The sequence below is a fragment of the Chiloscyllium punctatum genome, chromosome 1, assembly GCF_047496795.1.
Source record: "Chiloscyllium punctatum isolate Juve2018m chromosome 1, sChiPun1.3, whole genome shotgun sequence".
Taxonomy (NCBI): Eukaryota; Metazoa; Chordata; class Chondrichthyes; order Orectolobiformes; family Hemiscylliidae; genus Chiloscyllium; species Chiloscyllium punctatum.
The window spans coordinates 17,189,162-17,208,848 of NC_092739.1; the positions used below are offsets into that span (position 1 = coordinate 17,189,162).

Sequence of the window (19,687 nt, forward strand, 5' to 3'; positions counted from 1 at the left end):
GAGTCCCTTTAGTCCTCCCATACCACCCCACCAACCTCCCCTCTGATATTTCTGCCACCTACAATCAGATTCCACCACCCAAAAGATATTCCTTCCCCATCCCGTCCACTTTCCACATGACTGTTGACTCTACAACTTCCTCGTCAACTCCATGTTCCCCACCAATCTCTCCACCACATCTGGAAAGTTCCCCTGTAGCCCCAGGCAGTGCAACACCTGCCCCTATACCTTCACCCTCACCTCTGTCCAAGGCTCCAAACAATTCTTCCAGATTCAACAGAGATTTACCTGCACTGCATCCAACCTGATCTATTGTATCCATTACTCCCGATGTGGTTTCCTCTATATCAGGGAGTCCAAACGCAGGCGCGGGGACAAGTTTGAGGAGCAGCTGTGCTCTGCATGCATCAACCAACCTGACCTTCCAGTTGCTATCTATTTTAATTCCCCCTCCCACTGTCCTGGTGACATGTTTATCTCTGGCCTCCTCCACTGTCAGAGTGAGGCTAAACATAAACTGGAGGAACAACACCTCATCTTTTGCCTGAGTGGCTCACAGCCTAATGGCTTCAATATTGACTTCACCAGCTTCAGAATCCCTCCATCCCCGGCGTTGTCCCATGTCTGGCCCTCCCCAACCTACTCACCTCCCTGAGCTGACCTAACCTGTCCATCTTCCTACTCACATCTCCACTCCACCTTTCCCACTGATTAGTCACAACAACCCTCTATCTGCATCTACCTATTGTTATCCCACCTACCCTGCCCCCAGCACCAACCCCCCATTTACTTGTGGGCTCCCCTCCCTCTCCCCAAAGGCTTTCATCCCAAAATATTGAATTTCCTGCTGCTCTGATCTGCTGTGCTCTTCCAGCTTCACATCTGTTGACAGTGGTCAGTGGGTGGTTTTTGGACTGTGGAAAGTTTAGCAGTGAAGTACTCCAAGGGTCAGTATTGATATCCTTGATTTTCCTGATATATATTAATGAACTAGATCTTAATATATGAGACAATTTCAAAATTGTGGATGATAGAAAATTAGAAAGCATTGTAACCTGTGAGAGGGGTAGCATGGAACCTCAAAAGCACATTGACAAATTAATAGTAACAGATGAAGTTCAGTGCATGACGAATTTTGGTCGGCAGAACCTGGCTAGGTGATATAAATTGGGAAATACAATACTCATGGGGATACAAGAGCGGAGGGAACCTATAATATGTGCAGAAATGATTGGAGGTGGCAGAGAACAGTTAATGAAATATACGGTATCCTGGGCATTATGAAAAATGGGAGGAGAAAGTGAGGACTGCAGATGCTGGAGAACAGAGCTGAAAAATGTGTTGCTGGAAAACGTCGATTCTCCTGTTCCTTGGATGCTGGCTGACCTGCTGTGCTTTTCCAGCAACACATTTTCAGCTCATTATGAAAAATGGCATGGAGTACAACAGCAAGGAGCTAATGCTGAAAATATGTCAGATATTTGTTGAAACTCACCCGAGTATTCTGTACCGTCCTGGTGCCCCTCTATAGAATGGATATGAACGCATTTCGAAGAATGTACAAGAGATTGATTAAAATAGTTCTGGTGATGAAAATGATCAGTTGTGAGGAGAGACTGCAGAGATTCACCCCGAAGGTAAGAAGTGAGATCTAATGGAAGTTTTCAAAATCACGAGAGGTCTGGACTGAATAGATCGGGATGAATCGTTCCCACCTGTAAAGTGCTCGAGAGTGAGAGTACACTGATTTAAAGCGGTTTGCAAAAGTAGCAAAAGCGATGTGATTTAGAAAAACGTTTCACTTGAATGGAGTGCACTGCCGAGAAGTATTGTGGAGGTGAGCCGGAGAGTGGACCAAATTTACAATGCTCATTGGATCGCTGGCCTATCGCATGATAGACTGAAAGGCCTCCCTTTGTGCTGCAACACTTCAGTGATTCTGTGATAGTCCTTCTTAAAATTATAATAGGAATGAACATGTCATGGGTGATTTTAATCGTTCAGGTTGGTTGGATCTTTTTTGTTCATTTAATGTGCCAGAATGTCAGCTTAGATCATTTGATATTACTTATTCAAATGTTTGCCACGTATTTGTCCAAACCAGCTCAAGGATTCGAGCATATTGCTGACACTTGATGCTAATGTGATACCTTGTGAAATGCTGGGAGATACGAATAACAAAGTCATTAAACCAATGCCCCAAGTGACAGAAGATCATCAAAAATCTCTGACAGGGTTGAGAGAAGAGCAGAAATTTCTCCTGGAGTTATTGGCAACAAATGTTCCACCACTAAAATTATCAGAAAAACTGAACAGATGAATTGGCGGTTTATCTTCTGGGCTGTGGGATATTGGATTATGCAAACTAGCTGCTATAATTAGTTACATTAACACGGTAATTTTTATCTCAAAACAATTCATTCCATCTGAATTATTGTGGAGCATTTCTGAAATATATAATATATAAATATTGGTATTCCTTTTCAATCTAAATGTTGATTTTGTTTGAAAACTAAGTAAAAGGAGCATATGAAATATTTATTTGTATTTTGCAGGAGCATATGAAATATTTATTTGTATTTTGCAGCAAATAGGAGTGGAGTGCACATTAGTAACGTGCGCTATGAAGATACTGGTGCCTACACCTGCATTGCTAAAAATGATGCTGGAGTGGATGAAGATATTTCATCACTTTTCGTGGAAGATTCAGCCAGAAAGACACGTATGTAAAACTTTTGGAAACATTTTATTATTGGCCCTATCAGCACAGATTTTGAGTGCTTCAAAGATTGTGAAAGGATGCTGAAATGCATGAAGTTTTCATTCAAAGTGAAAAAACTCTGAATCTCCCTAACAGAGGCAATGGAGCAGCTAACTTGAACTTCATGCTAGTCTTCTGTTATGTGAAGTACTATGAAACATTAATGAATAAGTCATTAAAGCAAAACTTTGTCTGTCAGAATGTCATTAAAAGTCTGACAGCACAATTGAGGAGTAGAGAGTTTTCTTTGTCAAGCAGACAAAAGAAGGAACATATGAATTTATTGTGGGAATCTTTGATTGTGAAAACTAGCTGCTGCAATTATTTGCATTGAAAGTATCACAATAAATTACATGAAAATAACCCTACCTCAAAACAGTTCATTTTATGGGAATTTTCATGCAGTTATTTCTGAGATGATATAACATTCAACTAAAGTGAATTGAATCCTTGGAAAATTTTTATTTGTTCACACAAAGGGCGCAATTTTGTTTTATTCACTCGCAGGACTTGGGTGTCTCCGGCTGGCCAGCATTTATTGCCCATCCCTTGTGGCTCTTGCGAAGGTGGTGGTGAGCTGCCTTCTTGAGCTGCTGCTGTCTGTCTGCTGTCTGTAGATCCCCAGTGCTGTTAGGGAGAGGATGCCAGGGTTTTGACCTAGGGATAGTGAAGGAACAATGATATTTTCCCAAGTCAGGAATGGTGAGTGGCTTGGAGGGGAATTTGCAGAAGGTGATGTTCCTACATGTCTGCTGCCCTTCTAGATGAAAGTGGTTGTGATCTTGGAAGGTGCTGTCCAAGGGGATGGAGTGGATGTTTATGGGTGTGGTGCTAATCGAGCCAACTGCTTTATCCTGAAGCTTCTTGACTGTTGTTGAAGGTGCTGTCACCCGTACAAGTGGAGATTGTTCCATAACCCCTCTGATTTGTCTGTTATAGATAATGGACAAGCCTTTGGGGAGTTACAAGCTGCAATACTCCTGGCTTCTGCATTCAGATGTGTTCAGGTTTCCCACTTGAGAGCCACACCTCTTCCTATTTCTTCTTCAGATTACTGTCACCTGACAAGCAGATTGGTGAGAGTAAGGTCAAGTGCATTTTTCTGTGTAGTCGGTTTGCTCAGCCCTTTTGCAAACCCGGTGGACTTGATCAGCACGGTAGACAGTGGTACTGATGAACCACTCTTGATGGTGGACATGAAGTCCCCCATAAAGAATTTATTCTACACCTTTGCCATCCTCAGTGTTGCCTACAAGTGGTATTCAGCATGAAGGAGGGGCTTGGTAAAGCAGTGCAGAATGTAGTTATCAGCAGGAAGTTTTCATGGCCCATGTTAACATGATGCAGTGAGATATCATGGAGTCAGGACCATTGCTGAGGGCTCTCAGGGCAACTCCCTCTCAATTGTAATCCATGGACCTTTGTGGATCTTCCTTGCCACTGGAACAGGAAATCCCCAGAGCTGATGATAGTGCTTTCTGGGATATGATGTCATGGGTATAGCTGTCAGGCTATTGTTTGACTGTTGCTCTCCCAATTATGGCACTAGCTCACAAATGTTGCTTAGCTGGACTTTGTGAGGTCAATAAGACTAAGTTAGCCATTGTCACTTCACAATCTGTATCAATGATTTGGATTTCGGGACAAATGACACAAAACTACAGCAATATGTGTTTGGATGTTGGTGGAAAAAGGCTACCATCTAACTCATTGATGTTCAATGGCCATACTATCACTGAAACCCCACTATCAACATCTTGAGCATTGCCATTGACCACAAACTGAACTGGATTTGTTGTATAAATCTTGTGACTACATCAGCAAATCAGAGATTAGGGGTTGCATCTTGCATTTTATTTGGCTAGGTTAAAGTTGAATGAGCTTTTTGGAGGGATTTCAGTTGCCAGGCCAAGTTTTTGTGCTGCATCTTACCAAACTTGATTCATAAACTACGTATGGGCTCTGGCCCGAAACATTGAATCTCCTGCTCCTCGGATGCTGCCCGGCCCTCTGTGCTTGTCCAGCAACACACTCTCAACTCTAATCTCCAGCATCTGCAGATCTCACTGTCTCCTCATAAATTACTTACCCTGCTCACTCTGGTTTCCCTCACACCTGATTCTAGTCCCATCTTCCTACATATCATTTCCAGAACAACTTGCCAATCAAAGAGCATCCCAGATTTTTCTGGCATCCATTCTGCAATGCCATCTTTAAAGCTTTTTGTGCATCTGACAAGCACTGTCGGTCTGGAGTTGCCCTGTATGTTCCTTCCATCTGCCCGAGACTGGTGAATACAACACACAGCTCTGCAGACAGGCATCTGGAGGTGCTGGTGGATGTAGTAATACAGAGGCAAGACTTCCTCTTTTCACTGAACCAGCATTGGAGGCCACAGTGTCACATGAGGAGCAGTTCAGGACTCCAGTTTTGAACTCAGAGTTTAAAAGGATCAAGGCGGCATCTCATTGAAACAGATTACTGAAAGGCCTCAGTTAAATGATTATGGAGAAGATGTTTCCACTCGTAGGAGGGACTAGGACCTAAGGTACGTCGTCTCAGAACAAAGGGAGGAGCGTTCAGAGCTGAGATGAGGAAGAGTTTCTTCAGCCAGAGGGTAGTGCATCTGTGGAGCTCATTGCCACCAAGAGCTGTAGAGGCCAAGTCATTGAGTGTCTTTAAGACAGAGATGGCTAGGCAATAGGATTACTAAGAGGATCAAGGGTTACAGGGAGAATGCAGGAGAATGAGGTTTAGAAACCAATCAGCCATGATGGAACAATGGAGCTGACACGATGGTCTGAATGGGCTAATTCTGCTTCTATAAATCGTGGTCTAATGGATACCAGTTCATGCCGTCCTGGTCCAAGGTTGCTTCTTGGAGACAAAGTCTCACAGAGAAATGCAGAGCATTAGATTAGATTAGATTACAGTGTGGAAACAGGCCCTTCGGCCCAACAAGTCCACACCGACCCACCAAAGCGCAACCCACCCATACCCCTACATTTACCCCTTACCTAACACTACGGGCAGTTTAGCATGGCCAATTCACCTGACCTGCACATCTTTGGACTGTGGGAGGAAACCGGAGCACCCGGAGGAAACCTACGCAGACATGGGGAGAACGTGCAAACTCCACACAGTCAGTCGCCTGAGGCGGGAATTGAACCCGGGTCTCTGGCACTGTGAGGCAGCAGTGCTAACCACTGTGCCAACCGTGCCGCCCATTGTCCGGCTCAGATCAATGATCTTCTTCAACACACAAAAATCGAATTTTCTAAAGAATCTGTGATGAGAAAACCAAGTTAATGTTTCAAGTCCAGTGACCTGTCAGGGTGTTTGTTTCAAATCTCCAACTTCTGCAGTTCTTTTGTTTTATTTTAATGATTTTCTCCCTAAGTGTTAGTGATTAGATTCCCTACAGTGCGGAAACAGGCCCTTCGGCCCAACAAGTCCATACTGACCCTTCGAAAAGTAACCCACCCAGTCCCATTCCTCTCTGAATGATGCACCTAACTCTATGGGCAATTTAGCATGGCCAATTCACCTGACCTGTACACCTTTGGACTGTGGGAGGAAACCCACACAGACAGTCACCTGAGGCTAGAATCAAACCTGGGACCCTGGTGCTATGAGGCAGCAGTGCTAACCACTGAGCCACCGTGCCACCAGCTTCTCTCTACTATCTCAAACACACTCCATCTCTCCTTTTGTACTCCCCTCCCACCAAGCTTCATTCTCTACCACTGTCACCAGTGCCTGCAACATCTCCCCCACTTGCTCACTCCAACTTGACCACACTAACCCTGCATGCCCTTTGTGCTGCCTCATCACTCACTCAAGACACTTCCCACCTACGCGAAAAGAAATTGCTGTGCACCCACTTTCATCTTTCCTAAAAACCTGTCTCTCTCTCTCTATCTCTCACATTCCAGGAGGAAAGTAGCCCCCAGTAGGGCAAAAAGAATAAAGACAGTGTTAGACAGCCAACTTTCAACTCCTCACCTCTTATGTGGAGAATACCCTGACTCTGATCACCCTGAGTGGTGATCTGACCCTTTCCAAGCCCCTGTACTGCTACCAGAGGCTGACCTTGGCTAAATCTGGCTCTGGAAAAGGCCTTCTCTGAGGTCCGCTGGCAATCATGACAAACCCCTTTGTAAAATGACTGAAAAAAATGATTGAGGCATTTGGTTGAAAGAAAAACATTGAAGGCAAAGGAAGATACAAGTTTGTGAGGAAAGTACGGGGCAGTGGGAGTAGATTTGACTTGGACTAATAAACAGCCAGCACAAACACAACCTCCTGTGCTGTGGACTTCAGTTGTTGGATTAAAATAATATAACATTTCACTGTATTGATCCAAACTGTTCGTAACAATAATAGATTTCTGATAGATAAATTCTGCCAAGTTGAAGAAATTGAATTCAATAAACACAATAATTATGGACTGATACCAGAAAATGACCATGAATTGCCTAATTGCTGGGAAGTACCCAATTGTTTCAATAATGTATTATAGGAATGGTCTATTATTCCTGACTAGTTTGCTCTGTTTGCATCTCTGATCCTGCACTGTGTAGCTGACAGTTGATGCCCTCTGAACAATCCGGAATGAGGAGTAAATGCTGTCATGTTAGTGAAATATAAAAAACAATTACTTCAAATATTAAGGGCAATTTTACAACTTTCCCACAGTACTACTGGGGAGCCTGAACTGCACAAGTGAGCCCTCCATATGGTTTTCCCAAAATTAAAAAGCATAGTTAGGGAAATTAGTTCACCGTGTGTCAACATCACAAGGAGCAGTCATGATAGATGTGTCTGTAGCAGCATGAAGCGAGAAGATTGCCCCTAATTCCGCTTCCTCATAACAACACAAAAAATATTCCTGTTAGTCCGAGTCCCAAAGAGCGAAGCTTTTTGTCACTGGAAGAAATTCTGAAATATTCTGGACACAGGTATTAAGAGTCAAATGATGGCCAGAAACCCACAGCTATTCTGAAGGTGTGTCTCCGAAATGGGAGCGTTCACTCTGCATTCTTTCCATAGATACTGCCAGACCTGCTATGTTTTTCCAGCAATTTTTGTCTTTGTTTCGGATTTCCAACATCTGTAATTCTTCAGTTTTGTTTTTGTCAGAAACCTGCACTGTATGTGTGACAGTAAGACAAAAGTCATTTTCTTTCCATTGATGAATAAATGGCCAAAGGGTCAGCTTTGCAGTTCAATTTTGGATCCTTTGCGGTACTGGAAGGCCTATAATTTGATATGATTTAATTTATTGTTCCATGTTGTTTTTGTAAATACAGTGAAGAGTGTTGTTTAGCATTGCCACTGTACGGTGCCATTTTAAAACACAGAAAATAAAGTGAAACACAAAATATAGAGCCAGAAAAATAAAACAGTAAAGTTCATCTTATAGTCTTAACACAATAAAGTGAGGTGGTCTTTGGAACAACTCCTGCTTATCACTCAAATATGGATTTGAATCCACATTCCTCACCCTGATTCCTTAAGTCCCTGCTGCTAAACCGATTAGACCACTGCAACCATACTTCATCAAGCCACCACTGCTGAAACAAAGAGTCGTAACTGTCTGGCACCATCCCACCTCCATCCACGCTGTACCATAGTTCATGTTGCATCACCCTCACCGATGAGGTTCTGGGACCAAACAATGTGGCATGCGCAACTGTATTCAATCCTGCAGCTGAGGTATAATGCATGTCTTATACAGATTCAACGTCATCTCCTTGCTCTTCCAAGCTATGCCCCTATTAATAAAGCCCAAAACACCGTTTGCTTTATTTACGGCTTTCTCCTTCTGTCTGTCATCTTCAGTGATATGTGTGTACATATACAGCCAGGTGCATCTGCTCCTGCACCCCTTTTAGAATTGTAGCCCCTTAGTTTATATTGGGTTACTGCTTTTTGATCAAAGTGCATCACTTTCTCTGCATTGAAGTTCTGCTGCCACCAATCCATCCATTTCACCAACTTGTCTTTTTAGACTTCCACACTGAACTCATCACATTTTGCAATTCGTTCATGTTTTGTGGCATCTGTAAACTTTGAAATTGTTTCCTGCACACCGAGATTTAGACTATGATATCAGGAAAAGTGAGGGTCCCAATATTGACCCGGGGGGGAATTCCCCGACAAACCTTCCTTCAGCCCAAAATATATCCATTGATCATTACTGTCTGTTTCCTAGCACTCAGCAATTATAATCAATTAGTCACCGAGACTGCATGAGATGCACCCAAAGATTTTAAAGCAAGTGGAGGTAGAAAGTATGGAGGCATTAGCCGTAATATTTCAGTCTTCCCTGGACTCCATTGAGGTGTCAGAAGATTGGAAGATTGCCAACAATATGGCCTTGTTCAAAAATATAGTAAACTAATGCCTGCGATTACAGACCTGTTTAACTTCAGTGATGGGGGACCAATTATTTGGGATAGAACGCACAGGCAAAGGATAAAAGCTAAATTGATGAGGAAGAAGAGTATAGATTTCTAAAGAGAAAATTGTGGTTAATGTTTTGGAACATTTGAAGTGGAAACAGACAAGATGGATGAAGATAATATTTATGACCATGGTATTTCTGGATTTCTGGAAGGCATAAGATACAATGTCTCACAACAAACATGTGAGGAGAGTCACAGGTTATGGTGTAAAAGAGTCAGTGGATAACCTGGATATAAAAGCCAGTTCAAGTTCAAACTAAATAAAGAAACTCCTTCCCCCAAAGGGAAATGAATATGGCGATTGAGTTTTGACAACAACCCAACCAATTACTTTACTGACATCAGTATTTTATTAGGTAAAAACAATGACTGCAGATGCTAGAAACCAGATTCTGGATTAGTGGTGCTGGAAGAGCACAGCAGTTCAGGCAGCATCCAAGGAGCAGTAAAATCGACGTTTCGGGCAAAAGCCCTTCATCAGGAATAAAGGCAGAGAGCCTGAAGCGTGGAGAGATAAGCTAGAGGATGGTGGGGGTGGGGAGAAAGTAGCATAGAGTACAATAGGTGAGTGGAGGAGGGGGATGAAGGTGATAGGTCAGGGAGGAAGGTGGAGTGGATAGGTGGAAAAGAAGATAGGCAGGTAGGACAAGTCATGGGACAGTGCTGAGCTGGAAGTTTGGAACTAGGGTGAGGTGGGGGAAATGAGGAAAATGTTGAAGTCCATATTGATGCCCTGGGGTTGAAGTGTTCCGAGGTGGAAGATGAGGCATTCTACCTCCAGGCGTCTGGTGGTGAGGGAGCAGTGGTGAAGGAGGCCCAGGACCTCCATGTCCTCGGCAGAGTGGGAGGGGGAGTTGAAATGTTGGTCCACAGGGCAGTGTGGTTGATTGGTGCGGGTGTCCCGGAGATCTTCCCTAAAGCGCTCTGCTAGGAGGCGCCCAGTCTCCCCAATGTAGAGGAGACCACATCGGGAGCAACGGATGCAATATATGATATTAGTGGATGTGTAGGTAAAACTTTGATGGATGTGGAAGGCTCCTTTAGGGCCTTGGATAGAGGTGAGGGAGGAAGGGTGGGTGCAGGTTTTGCAGTTCCTGCAGTGGCATGGGAAGGTGCCAAGATGGGACGGTGGGTTGTAAGGGGGGCGTGGACCTGACCAGGTAGTCACGGAGGGAATGGTCTTTATGGAAGGTGGAAAGGGGTGGGGAGGGAAATATGTCCCTGGTGGTAGGGTCTTTTTGGAGGTGGCGGAAATGTCGGCGGATGATTTGGTTTATGAGTAGGTTGGTAGGGTGGAAGGTGAGCACCAGGGGCGTTCTGTCCTTGTTATTGTTGGAGGGGTAGGGTCTGAGGGTGGAGGTGTGGGATGTGGACGAGATGCATTGGAGGGCATCTTTCACCACGTGGGAAGGGAAATTGCGGTCTCTAAAGAAGGAGGCCATCTGCTGTGTTCTGTGGTGGAACTGGTCCTCCTGGGAGCAGATACGGCAGAGGCGGAGGAATTGGGAATATGGGATGGCATTTTTGCAGGAGGTAGGGTGGGAAAAGGTGTAATCCAGGTAGCTGTGGGAGTCGGTGGGTTTGTAAAAAATTTACAGTGTCAAGTCGGTCATCATTAATGGAGATGGAGAGGTCCAGGAAGGGGAGAGAGGTGTCAGAGATGGTCCAGGTAAATTTAAGATCAGGGTGGAATGTGTTGGTGAAGTTGATGAATTGCTCAACCTCCTCGTGGGAGCACGAGGTGGCGCCAATACAGTCATCAATTTAGCGGAGGAAGAGGTGGGGAGTGGTGCCGGTGTAATTACGGAAGATCGACTGTTCTAAGTAGCCAACAAAGAGACAGGCACAGCTGGGGCCCATACGGGTGCCCATGGCTCCCCTTTGGTCTGGAGGAAGTGGGAGGATTCGAAGGAGAAATTGTTAAGGGTGAGGACCAGTTCAGCCAAACGAATGAGAGTGTCAGTGGAAGGGTACTGTTGGGGATGTCAGGAGAGGAAGAAATGGATGGCTTGGAGGCCCTGGTCATGGCGGATGGAGGTGTAGAGGGATTGGATATCCATGGTGAAGATGAGGCATTGGGGGCCGGGGAAACAGAAGTCTTGGAGGAGGTGGAGGGCGTGGGTGGTGCCTCAAATGTATGTGGGGAGTTTGTGGACTAGGGGGGATAGGACAGTGTCGAGGTAGATAGAGATGAGTTCAGTGGAGCAGGAGCATGCTGAGACAATGGGTCGGCCAGGGTGGTCAGGCTTGTGTATCTTGGGAAGGAGGTAGAACCATATTTTATTGCCTGATTTTCATAAAAGAGTTCAATTCTTAAATTGCCACCATAGTATTTCAACCCGTTATTTTTTATTAATTCACGGGATGTGAACGTTGCAAGTCAGCTAGCACTTATTGCTTGTCCCTAGTTGCTCTTGAGAACATGGGAGCCAGCTACCTTCTTGAACTGCTTCAGTCCACATTGTGTAGGCTGACCCACAATAAAGTTAAGAGATGTAATTCTAGGATTTTGACTCAGTGCCAATGAAGGGATGATGATATATTTCCAAGTCAGGAGGTTATGTAGCCTGGAAGGGAAGTTGCAGGTGGTGATGTTCTCATTTATTTGCTGCCCGTGTCCTTCTAGATGGAAGTTATCTTGAGTTTCAAAAGTGCTGCCTAAGAATTTTCAATCGATTTCCGCAGCATATCTTGTAGATTGTACATGCTGCTGGTCCAGTGTGTTGGTGGTAGAGGAAGTGGATATTGTGGATGTCGTGCCTATCAAGTGGGCTGTTTAGTCCTGAATGTTGGCAAACTTCCTGAGTGTCATTGGAGCTGTACCCTCCAACAAGTGGAGAGTATTTCATCACACTCTTGACCTGTGACTTGTAGATGATAGGCTCTAGGAGTCAGAAGGTGAGTTACACTTTCAGTATTCCAAGTTCTTGTGGCCATTGTATTTATGTGGTGGGTCCATAAGTTTCTGGTCAATAGTAATCCCAAGAATATTTGTAACACTATTGAATGTTAAGGGGTGGTAATTATATTGTTTCTTATTGGAGATGGTCATTGCCTGCATTTGTGTGGTGTAAATGTTACTTGTCAATTGTGTTATGAAGGTGTGAGTGTACTTTTAAGAGAGTTAAAAACAACAGAACTACCGGACACAGCAATAAGTGTTCTCAACAATGCAACAATGTAACACTGAGTCAAACAACTTGATTAGTTCATTGCCTGGAAACAAAAACAAATTGAATTTGGCCAATCAGTTTAAATTCAACCCCGAGAAAGTATCAATTTCCAATCAAATTTGAATTGAGTATATTGGTAATCTTAAAAGCCAATCCGATGCTCTGGGGTATAAGACTGGGGAAATATTAAACAGTTGAGAGGAGAACTGCAAGTTCCTAGCATGTAACAAATTGCTTGAAAAAATATCTCTCTTAAAAGTACCTTTTTGATCAGTAACTTGTGACACAGAAATTCCTAACAAGGAGACACAGGAAGATCCAAAGCCAAAAACCTATGGCTGCCTGGTTTTGGGATAAGAAGTGTTGTTTTGTAAATCTTAATTGAGAGTTTTATCAGACTCGTATTATAGAAGGGAAGGTAAAAGATAGATTAAAGAAAGAAATTGTAAAGAGTGGTTAGTTAATTATTCTTTGTTATACTTTAAGAAATAAAGTTGTTAAGTTTTACTTTACATAGTTCTTGGCCACTCAAGTTTTCACAGATTACCGCACAGGATAAATCTTTTCTGTGTTGCTGGTTTCAAATTAAGCAGGAGAGTTTACCCTGTGTTGTAACACTTGTCAGCCCAAACCTTAATATTGTCCAGATTTTGTTGCATTTGAACATGGACTGGTTCAGCCTCTGAGAAGTTGCAAGTAGTGCAGAACATTGTGTAATCATCAGTGAATATCCCCACTTCTGAACATATGATGGAGGGCTGAAGATGAAGCAGCTGAAGATGGTTAGGCCTAGGACACTAGCCTGAGGAACTCTTGCAGAGATGTTCTGGAGCTGAGTTGACTGACGTCCTACAACCACAACCATATTGCTGTGTGCCAGGTATGACTCCAACCAGCAGAGAGTTTTCTCCCAATATACATTAATTCCACTTTTGCCAGGACTCATTGATGCCACACTCAATTGAATGCAATCTTTATGTCAAAGGCTGTCACTGTCATCTCACCCCTGGTTGTCAGCCCTTTAAAACAAGGTGATAGTGAGCTCAGAAGCTGAGTGTCTTTGGCAGAACGCAAACTGGCGACACTGATCAAGTTATTGCTGAACAGGTGCTGCTTCATAGCACTGCTGTTGACACCTTCCATCACTTTACTGATGTTAAAAAGTAAACTGACCAGGTGATAATTGGCTGGGTTGGATTTGTCTGACTGTTTATGTACAGGATATCCCTGAACAATTTTCCACATTGTCGGGTTGAAGCCAGTGTTGTGCCTGTACTGGAAGAGCTTGGCAATACCAGCAGCACATTCTGGAGCAGAGGTCTTCAGGACAATTGCTGGAATGTTGTAAGAGCCCAGAGCCTTTCTTGATGTTATATGGAGTGAACTGAATTGGGGCTGAAGACTGGTAGCTGTGATGCGGGGAACCACTGGAGGAGGCCAAGATGGGCCATCTACTCAGTACTTCTGGCTGAAGATTGCTGCGTGTCCTTCAGACTTATCTGTTGCACTCACGTGTTGGGCTCTTTCATCAGAGGCTGAGGATTTTCTGTAGCCTTCTCCTCCTGTGAGTTGTTTAATTGCCTGTTACCGTTCATGACTGGATATGACACTTGAATTTGATCTGTTGGCTGAGAACTCACTTAGCTCTTCCCCTCTCGTGCTGCTTATTCTGCTCCTGGCCTGACCTCCTGTAATCTCCATTGACCCAGGTTTGATCCCCTGGCTTCATGATGATGGTGGAGTGGAGGATATTCCAGGCTATGAGGTTACATTTTCAGTTATAAGGTCTGTTAAAAATCTCCCCTATATGGTACAGCAACAGTGCCACACAACACTTTAGAGGGTATTTTCAATTTGAAAGGCCTTTGTCTCTACACTGATTGTGGGGTGGTCTCACTTCCCAATACTACCATGGACAAATGCATCTGCAGCAGGCAGATTGGTAAGGATGAGATAAAGTATATTTTTCCCTCTTGTTGGTTCCCTCACCACCTGCTACAGATCTAATCTAGCAGTGATGTCCTTTCGTACCCGACTAGCTTGATCAGTAGTGCTGCCAAGCCACTCTTGGTTGTAGATATTGAAGATACTTATAGATTTCAATATCTGCAACCAGGTGGAGGAGTACTCTTTCATCATCTGAGAGAGGGACAGTATACGGTAACCAGAATGGGTTTCCTTGTTCAAGTTTGATCTGAAGGGGGTCTGGAATCACTGTTGAGGGGTTTGAGGGCAATCGACTGTATACCAGTATGCTGCTACCTCTTCCAGGTTTGTCCTGGCAGGACTTTTCCAGGAATGATCATCCTAGTCTCTGGGACAAAGTCATGAGTATTTCTGTGTCAGTTTATTGCTTGATTAATTTATAAGACAGCTGTCCCACGGAGGACTTGGCTAAATGGACAGGGGCGAATCTGCTGTTGTCTTTTCCAATGCCTAGGTCGACATCAGCTTGTCTATCTGGTTTAATGTCTTTGTTGAGACTTTATAGTGATTGATACAACTGAGGAGCTCACTAGCTATTTCAGAGTACAGTTTGGAATTAACCACATTGCCATGGGTCTAGATTGACATGTCGGCTCGAGCAGATGAGGATAGCAAGTGAGTCTCTGAAGGACGTTAGTAAGCCAGATGGGCTTTTCCAACAATTGGGAATGATTTCACAGTCAGGAGCAGGTTCTTATTTCCAGATATTCTGAATTGAATTTAAATTCCACCATCTGCTATGGTCAGATTCAAAACCTAGTTCCCAGAACATTAACGGAATTTCTGGATTAATAGTGTCGCAATAATCTCACTTGTCCATCACCTTCTCTGGAGTGTTAGGCCTGCTACAGAATTGTTTCTTTTGTGAGATAAAGATCAATTGTTATGACTTAAGAGAATGACATTTTGGGGAATTGTGTTTGCATGTAAGTTGCAAAGGGTGGCTGTGAGTAGATATCTGTTGACATTAGCTAGGCATCACATAAGGAAAAATTATCATGTATTGTTGTTTTGAAGAGCTAAGTATAGAAACAAAGCAGGTTGTAGTTGACACTAAATTGGAAGAGGATTAGAAGCAACAAATAAGTAGACAGACGAACAGAAAGAAATCTATATAGTGTGGAACAGTGAATGTTGAAAATTACGTTTAATGTTGGCTAATGCAAGATTGTGAGACCTGGGTTGAGAAATAAATGTTGTCATCTCACATTTATCCTCTTCATTGTTTTGTTCTCCTGTTAGAAATGTAAAATTGGAAATGTACCAGCTTCCCATGGGGCTTACTGCAGGAAGGTATTTTTCAAATTACGTATCAGCAGTCTGCTGTCTGAAACTAAATAATCCATCCTGTGCGACCATTCACTAAGAGTATTCTGTGTTTTGGGGCTGGGTTTACAGTATTATATGCATTTTCCTTGTTATTAAGTGGATGTATTTCTAGTGTAGTACCTGTGTTTGCTGTCAGAGATTGTTCATACAACAAGCAGGAGTGTAATCTGATCTATGGCCTGACAGATTTATACTTATCAGGAGTGAATAGTCATCTCTTGTTTGGGGCTTGAAATATAACTAGAAGCGTTCAGAATGTGATTTATTACCAATAATTCTTCTGACTGCTTCAAGTACCTATAATGGGATCAATCTGTCTTATCTCATATTTTATGTACCTGTTTACCTAATTTGTTTCTGGTAATTTATGTTGCTGCTTTTAGGAAACACAGTAGAAACTATCAAGGAGTTCTCATCCTCTTCACACAAGGGCAAACATTTAACACTTTCCCTCTCTACAGAAGCTGCCACACCTTTTGGGTTTCTCCATCAATTCCAGTTTTTGTTTGTTTGAGATCTCCAGCATCCAGAGTTCTGTTTTATGTTTTTGAATTTAATCCATTTTTTTTGTTCCTTTCTGTCAATTTAATTTCTATGTGGAAAACATTAACAAGTAAAGATTGATTGATTGATTTGATTTGATTCATTATGGTCATGTATCTAGGTACGTGAAAAATTTTTGTTTTGGATGCAGTTCAGGCAGATTACATCATACAAAATACACAGGGGTAATAGAACAGAGTGAAGTGTTACAACTGGTGAGAACATCCACAAACAGCGAAATCAACGTTAAATGTAAAGTCTGGGAGGTCCGTTCAGAACTCTAACAACACCAGGGAAGAAGCTGTTCTTGATTCTGTTGGTTCAAGTGTTTACACCTTTGTATCTTCTGCCTGATGGAGGAGCTTGGAAGAGATTTTAAGTGAGGTGGGAGAGGTCTTTAATTATATTAGATGCCTTTCCAAGGCAGCAAGAAGTATAAATGGAGTCAATGAATGGAAGGTTGGTTTGCATGGTCGACTGGGCTGTGTTCACAACTCTCTGTAGTTTCTTACAGTCCTAGGCAGAGCTGTTGCATATCAAGCCATGATACATCCAGATAGAATACTTTGCATGGTGCATCTATAAAAATTGAAGAGACTCTTTACAGGTGTGCTGAAATTTCTAAGCCTCCTGAGGAAGGAGAGGTGGTGTTGTGCTTTCTTGGCTGTCGTGTCAATATGGGTAAACCAGCACAAATTACTGAATATCGTACCTCCAAGGAACTTGACACTGTCAACCACCTCTGGCTCAACTCCATTGATGTAGATAGGGGCATGACCTCCACCTTGCTTCCTGATGTCAATGACCAGGTCCTCCCTTTTACAAAGTTAAAATTCACACAACACCAGGTTATAGTCCAACAGGTTTAATTGGAAGCACTAGCTTTCGGAGTGATGCTCCTTCATCAGGTAAGTGAAGGAGCATCGCTCCAAAAGCTAGTGTGCTTCCAATTAAACCTGTTGGACTATAACCTGGTGTCGTGTGATTTTTAACTTTGTACACCCCAGTCCAACACCGGCATCTTCAAATCATTCCCTTTTACTGACATTGAGGGAATGATTGGTATCTTTACACCAGGCCAGCAAGTACTCTATCTCTTTCCTGTATTCTGTATCATCGTTGTTTGAGATCAAACCTACAATGGTGGTATCGTCAATGAACTCGTTGATGGAATAAGAGCAAAATTTGGCCACACAGTCATGAGTGTACAAGGAGTATAGTCAGGGGCTGATGTGGCTGTTGTCTATTCTCACTGATTGCTGTCTGTGAGTCAGGAAGTCGAGGATCCAATTACAGAGGGTGGAGCAGAGGTCTTGGAGTTTGATAATTAGCTTGTTTGGAATTATAATGTTGATGGTGGAGCTGCAGTCAATAAGTAGGAACCTGATGTAAGTGGTCACTGAGGCATGCTGTATGGGTTTCCTTGGGTACCGGGATGACCAGTATTGTCACTTTTATTCCAGGACAGAATTACAGTTAGTTCTGCTGTAATATGGTAGTTCTATCCTGTTCAATGCTGAAAATGTGTTGTTGGAAAAGCCCTTCTTCAGGGCTCATGCCCGAAACGTCGATTCTCCTGCTCCTTGGATGCTGCCTGACCTGCTGCGCTTTTCCAGCAACACATTTTCAGCTCCGATCTCCAGCATCTGCAGTCCTCACTTTCTCCGATTCTGTTCAATTCCCTGTTACAAGAAAATCACATAATAGCAGGACTGTTGAAACTAATGAGGCCAGAATCACATTATAGTTAATATACACTGCAAAACTTCATGCTTTAGAAACAGTGTCTCCAATTTACCAGTTGTGTTATAGCAAATTCGTGTTAACAAAACGCATGGTGTAGCAGAATGACCTGTACACTGAAAAGCTTTTACACTGGCTGCCTTCTTTGGTGCCATCTTAGGTACAAGTACCAAGGTGCAAATCTTAGAATAGAAACAAATCGTAATGTTAAGCAAAAGTGGATTAAAAAGAAAGCAGTAGCATTATTTACAGAGCCTGAGAATGAATTAGAAGTGAGGTAGTTATAACATTGTGCAAAAGGATTTACAATACCGTCTGGTAAAAATTCCAAATAGCCGTAACTCAGCATATGGCGCCAGACCCAAGCTCAACAATTGTCCTTCATTGCTCCAGCCCTCAGACTGCTGCTCACCAGCACTCAGCAGCAATAAAGTAAGTCATGCTGTACCGGGATTTCCCTTGCACCGCTTCAAGACTTGGGATATCCCACATGCCACTCCAGGACTCGGGATTCCCCTGCTCTGGAATTCGGCCCGGCCCATGCTCTTATGTTGCCGCTGCGGGACATGGCCTCTGCGCATCTGTAACCGGTACATCCGAGGCTATTGGGGTGGGTGACACTGTTTCACTGGCTGCGTTAATAACAGAGTTGATAAGGGGGCAGCCAATCAATGAGATTTACTTCTACCTTCTAAACGCTTTCATTAAGGTTTTCTCAGGGATTAGCATGTAAAATTAAAGCACATGAGGTTGAGGTAGTCAGGTCAACTGAAGTGGTTATAGGAGAAAGTGTGGACTGCAGATGCTGAAGATCAGAGTTGAAAAGTGTGGTGCTGGAAAAGCACAGCAGGTCAGGCAGCATCCAAGGAGCAGGAGAATCGATGTTTCAAACATGACCTCTTCATCAGGAATGCTCAAAGATCGATTCTCCTGCTCCTCAGATGCTGCCTGATCTGCTGTGCTTTTCCAGCACCATACTTTTCAACTGAAATAGCTATAGAACTGGGTGGCAGACAGGTAACAGAGATTAGGAATACACGGGTCATTTCCTAAGTGGCAGCCAGTGACTAGTGGGATAACACAGGAATCACTATCACAATTGATAATGCTGGAATGTGGGATTGGAATATTTAGATGGCGGTTTTTGACTCACACGGATGCAATGGGTAAAGGGACTTTTTCTGTGCTGTAGGCCTCGAATATGCAGTGACTGATCCAACCCACCTTTTTCTCCATTTTAAAACTACTCACTGACTTGCCAAATTGTACTTACACACAATTTCACTGAAGTCTTGTTAGCTTTTTCATATTGTTAATCTAAAATTATCTCCTATTCCATAGAGAGACTTTCCAAGACTCCTGACAAGGCTGTGCCTCAGGCATTTCAAACTTCACTGAATAATATGCTTAACCTGATTGAAATGGGCATTTACATCAACTTATATTTGAGTATCTCTGGAACTAAACGTTCCCTTTAAAAGTAAGGGGCTCTCCATTTAAGAAAGAGATGAAATATTTTACTTCAAAAAGGTGGTAAGTCTTTGAGACTCACTTCTTCAAAAAATGTTGAACAACTTTTAAGGCAAATATCATTAGATTCTTGATAACTTTTGGTCAATTTGCTTATCAGGTGTTGGTGGGAATGTGGAATAGACAAATCAGCCATGATCTTATTAAATAAG

General features: G+C 43.1%; 1 protein-coding gene across 4 annotated transcripts in view; it reads left to right on the plus strand.

Annotated features, from left to right (window-relative positions):
• The window catches only part of fstl5 (follistatin-like 5), a 505,241-nt gene that overhangs the window by 423,290 nt on the left and 62,264 nt on the right, over window positions 1–19,687 (plus strand). For all 4 annotated transcript variants that reach the window (XM_072573289.1, XM_072573241.1, XM_072573184.1 and 1 more), the window contains one exon: window positions 2,588–2,722. In XM_072573289.1, the coding sequence (XP_072429390.1) occupies window positions 2,588–2,722 (135 nt within the window). The remainder of the gene's footprint in view (window positions 1–2,587; window positions 2,723–19,687) is intronic.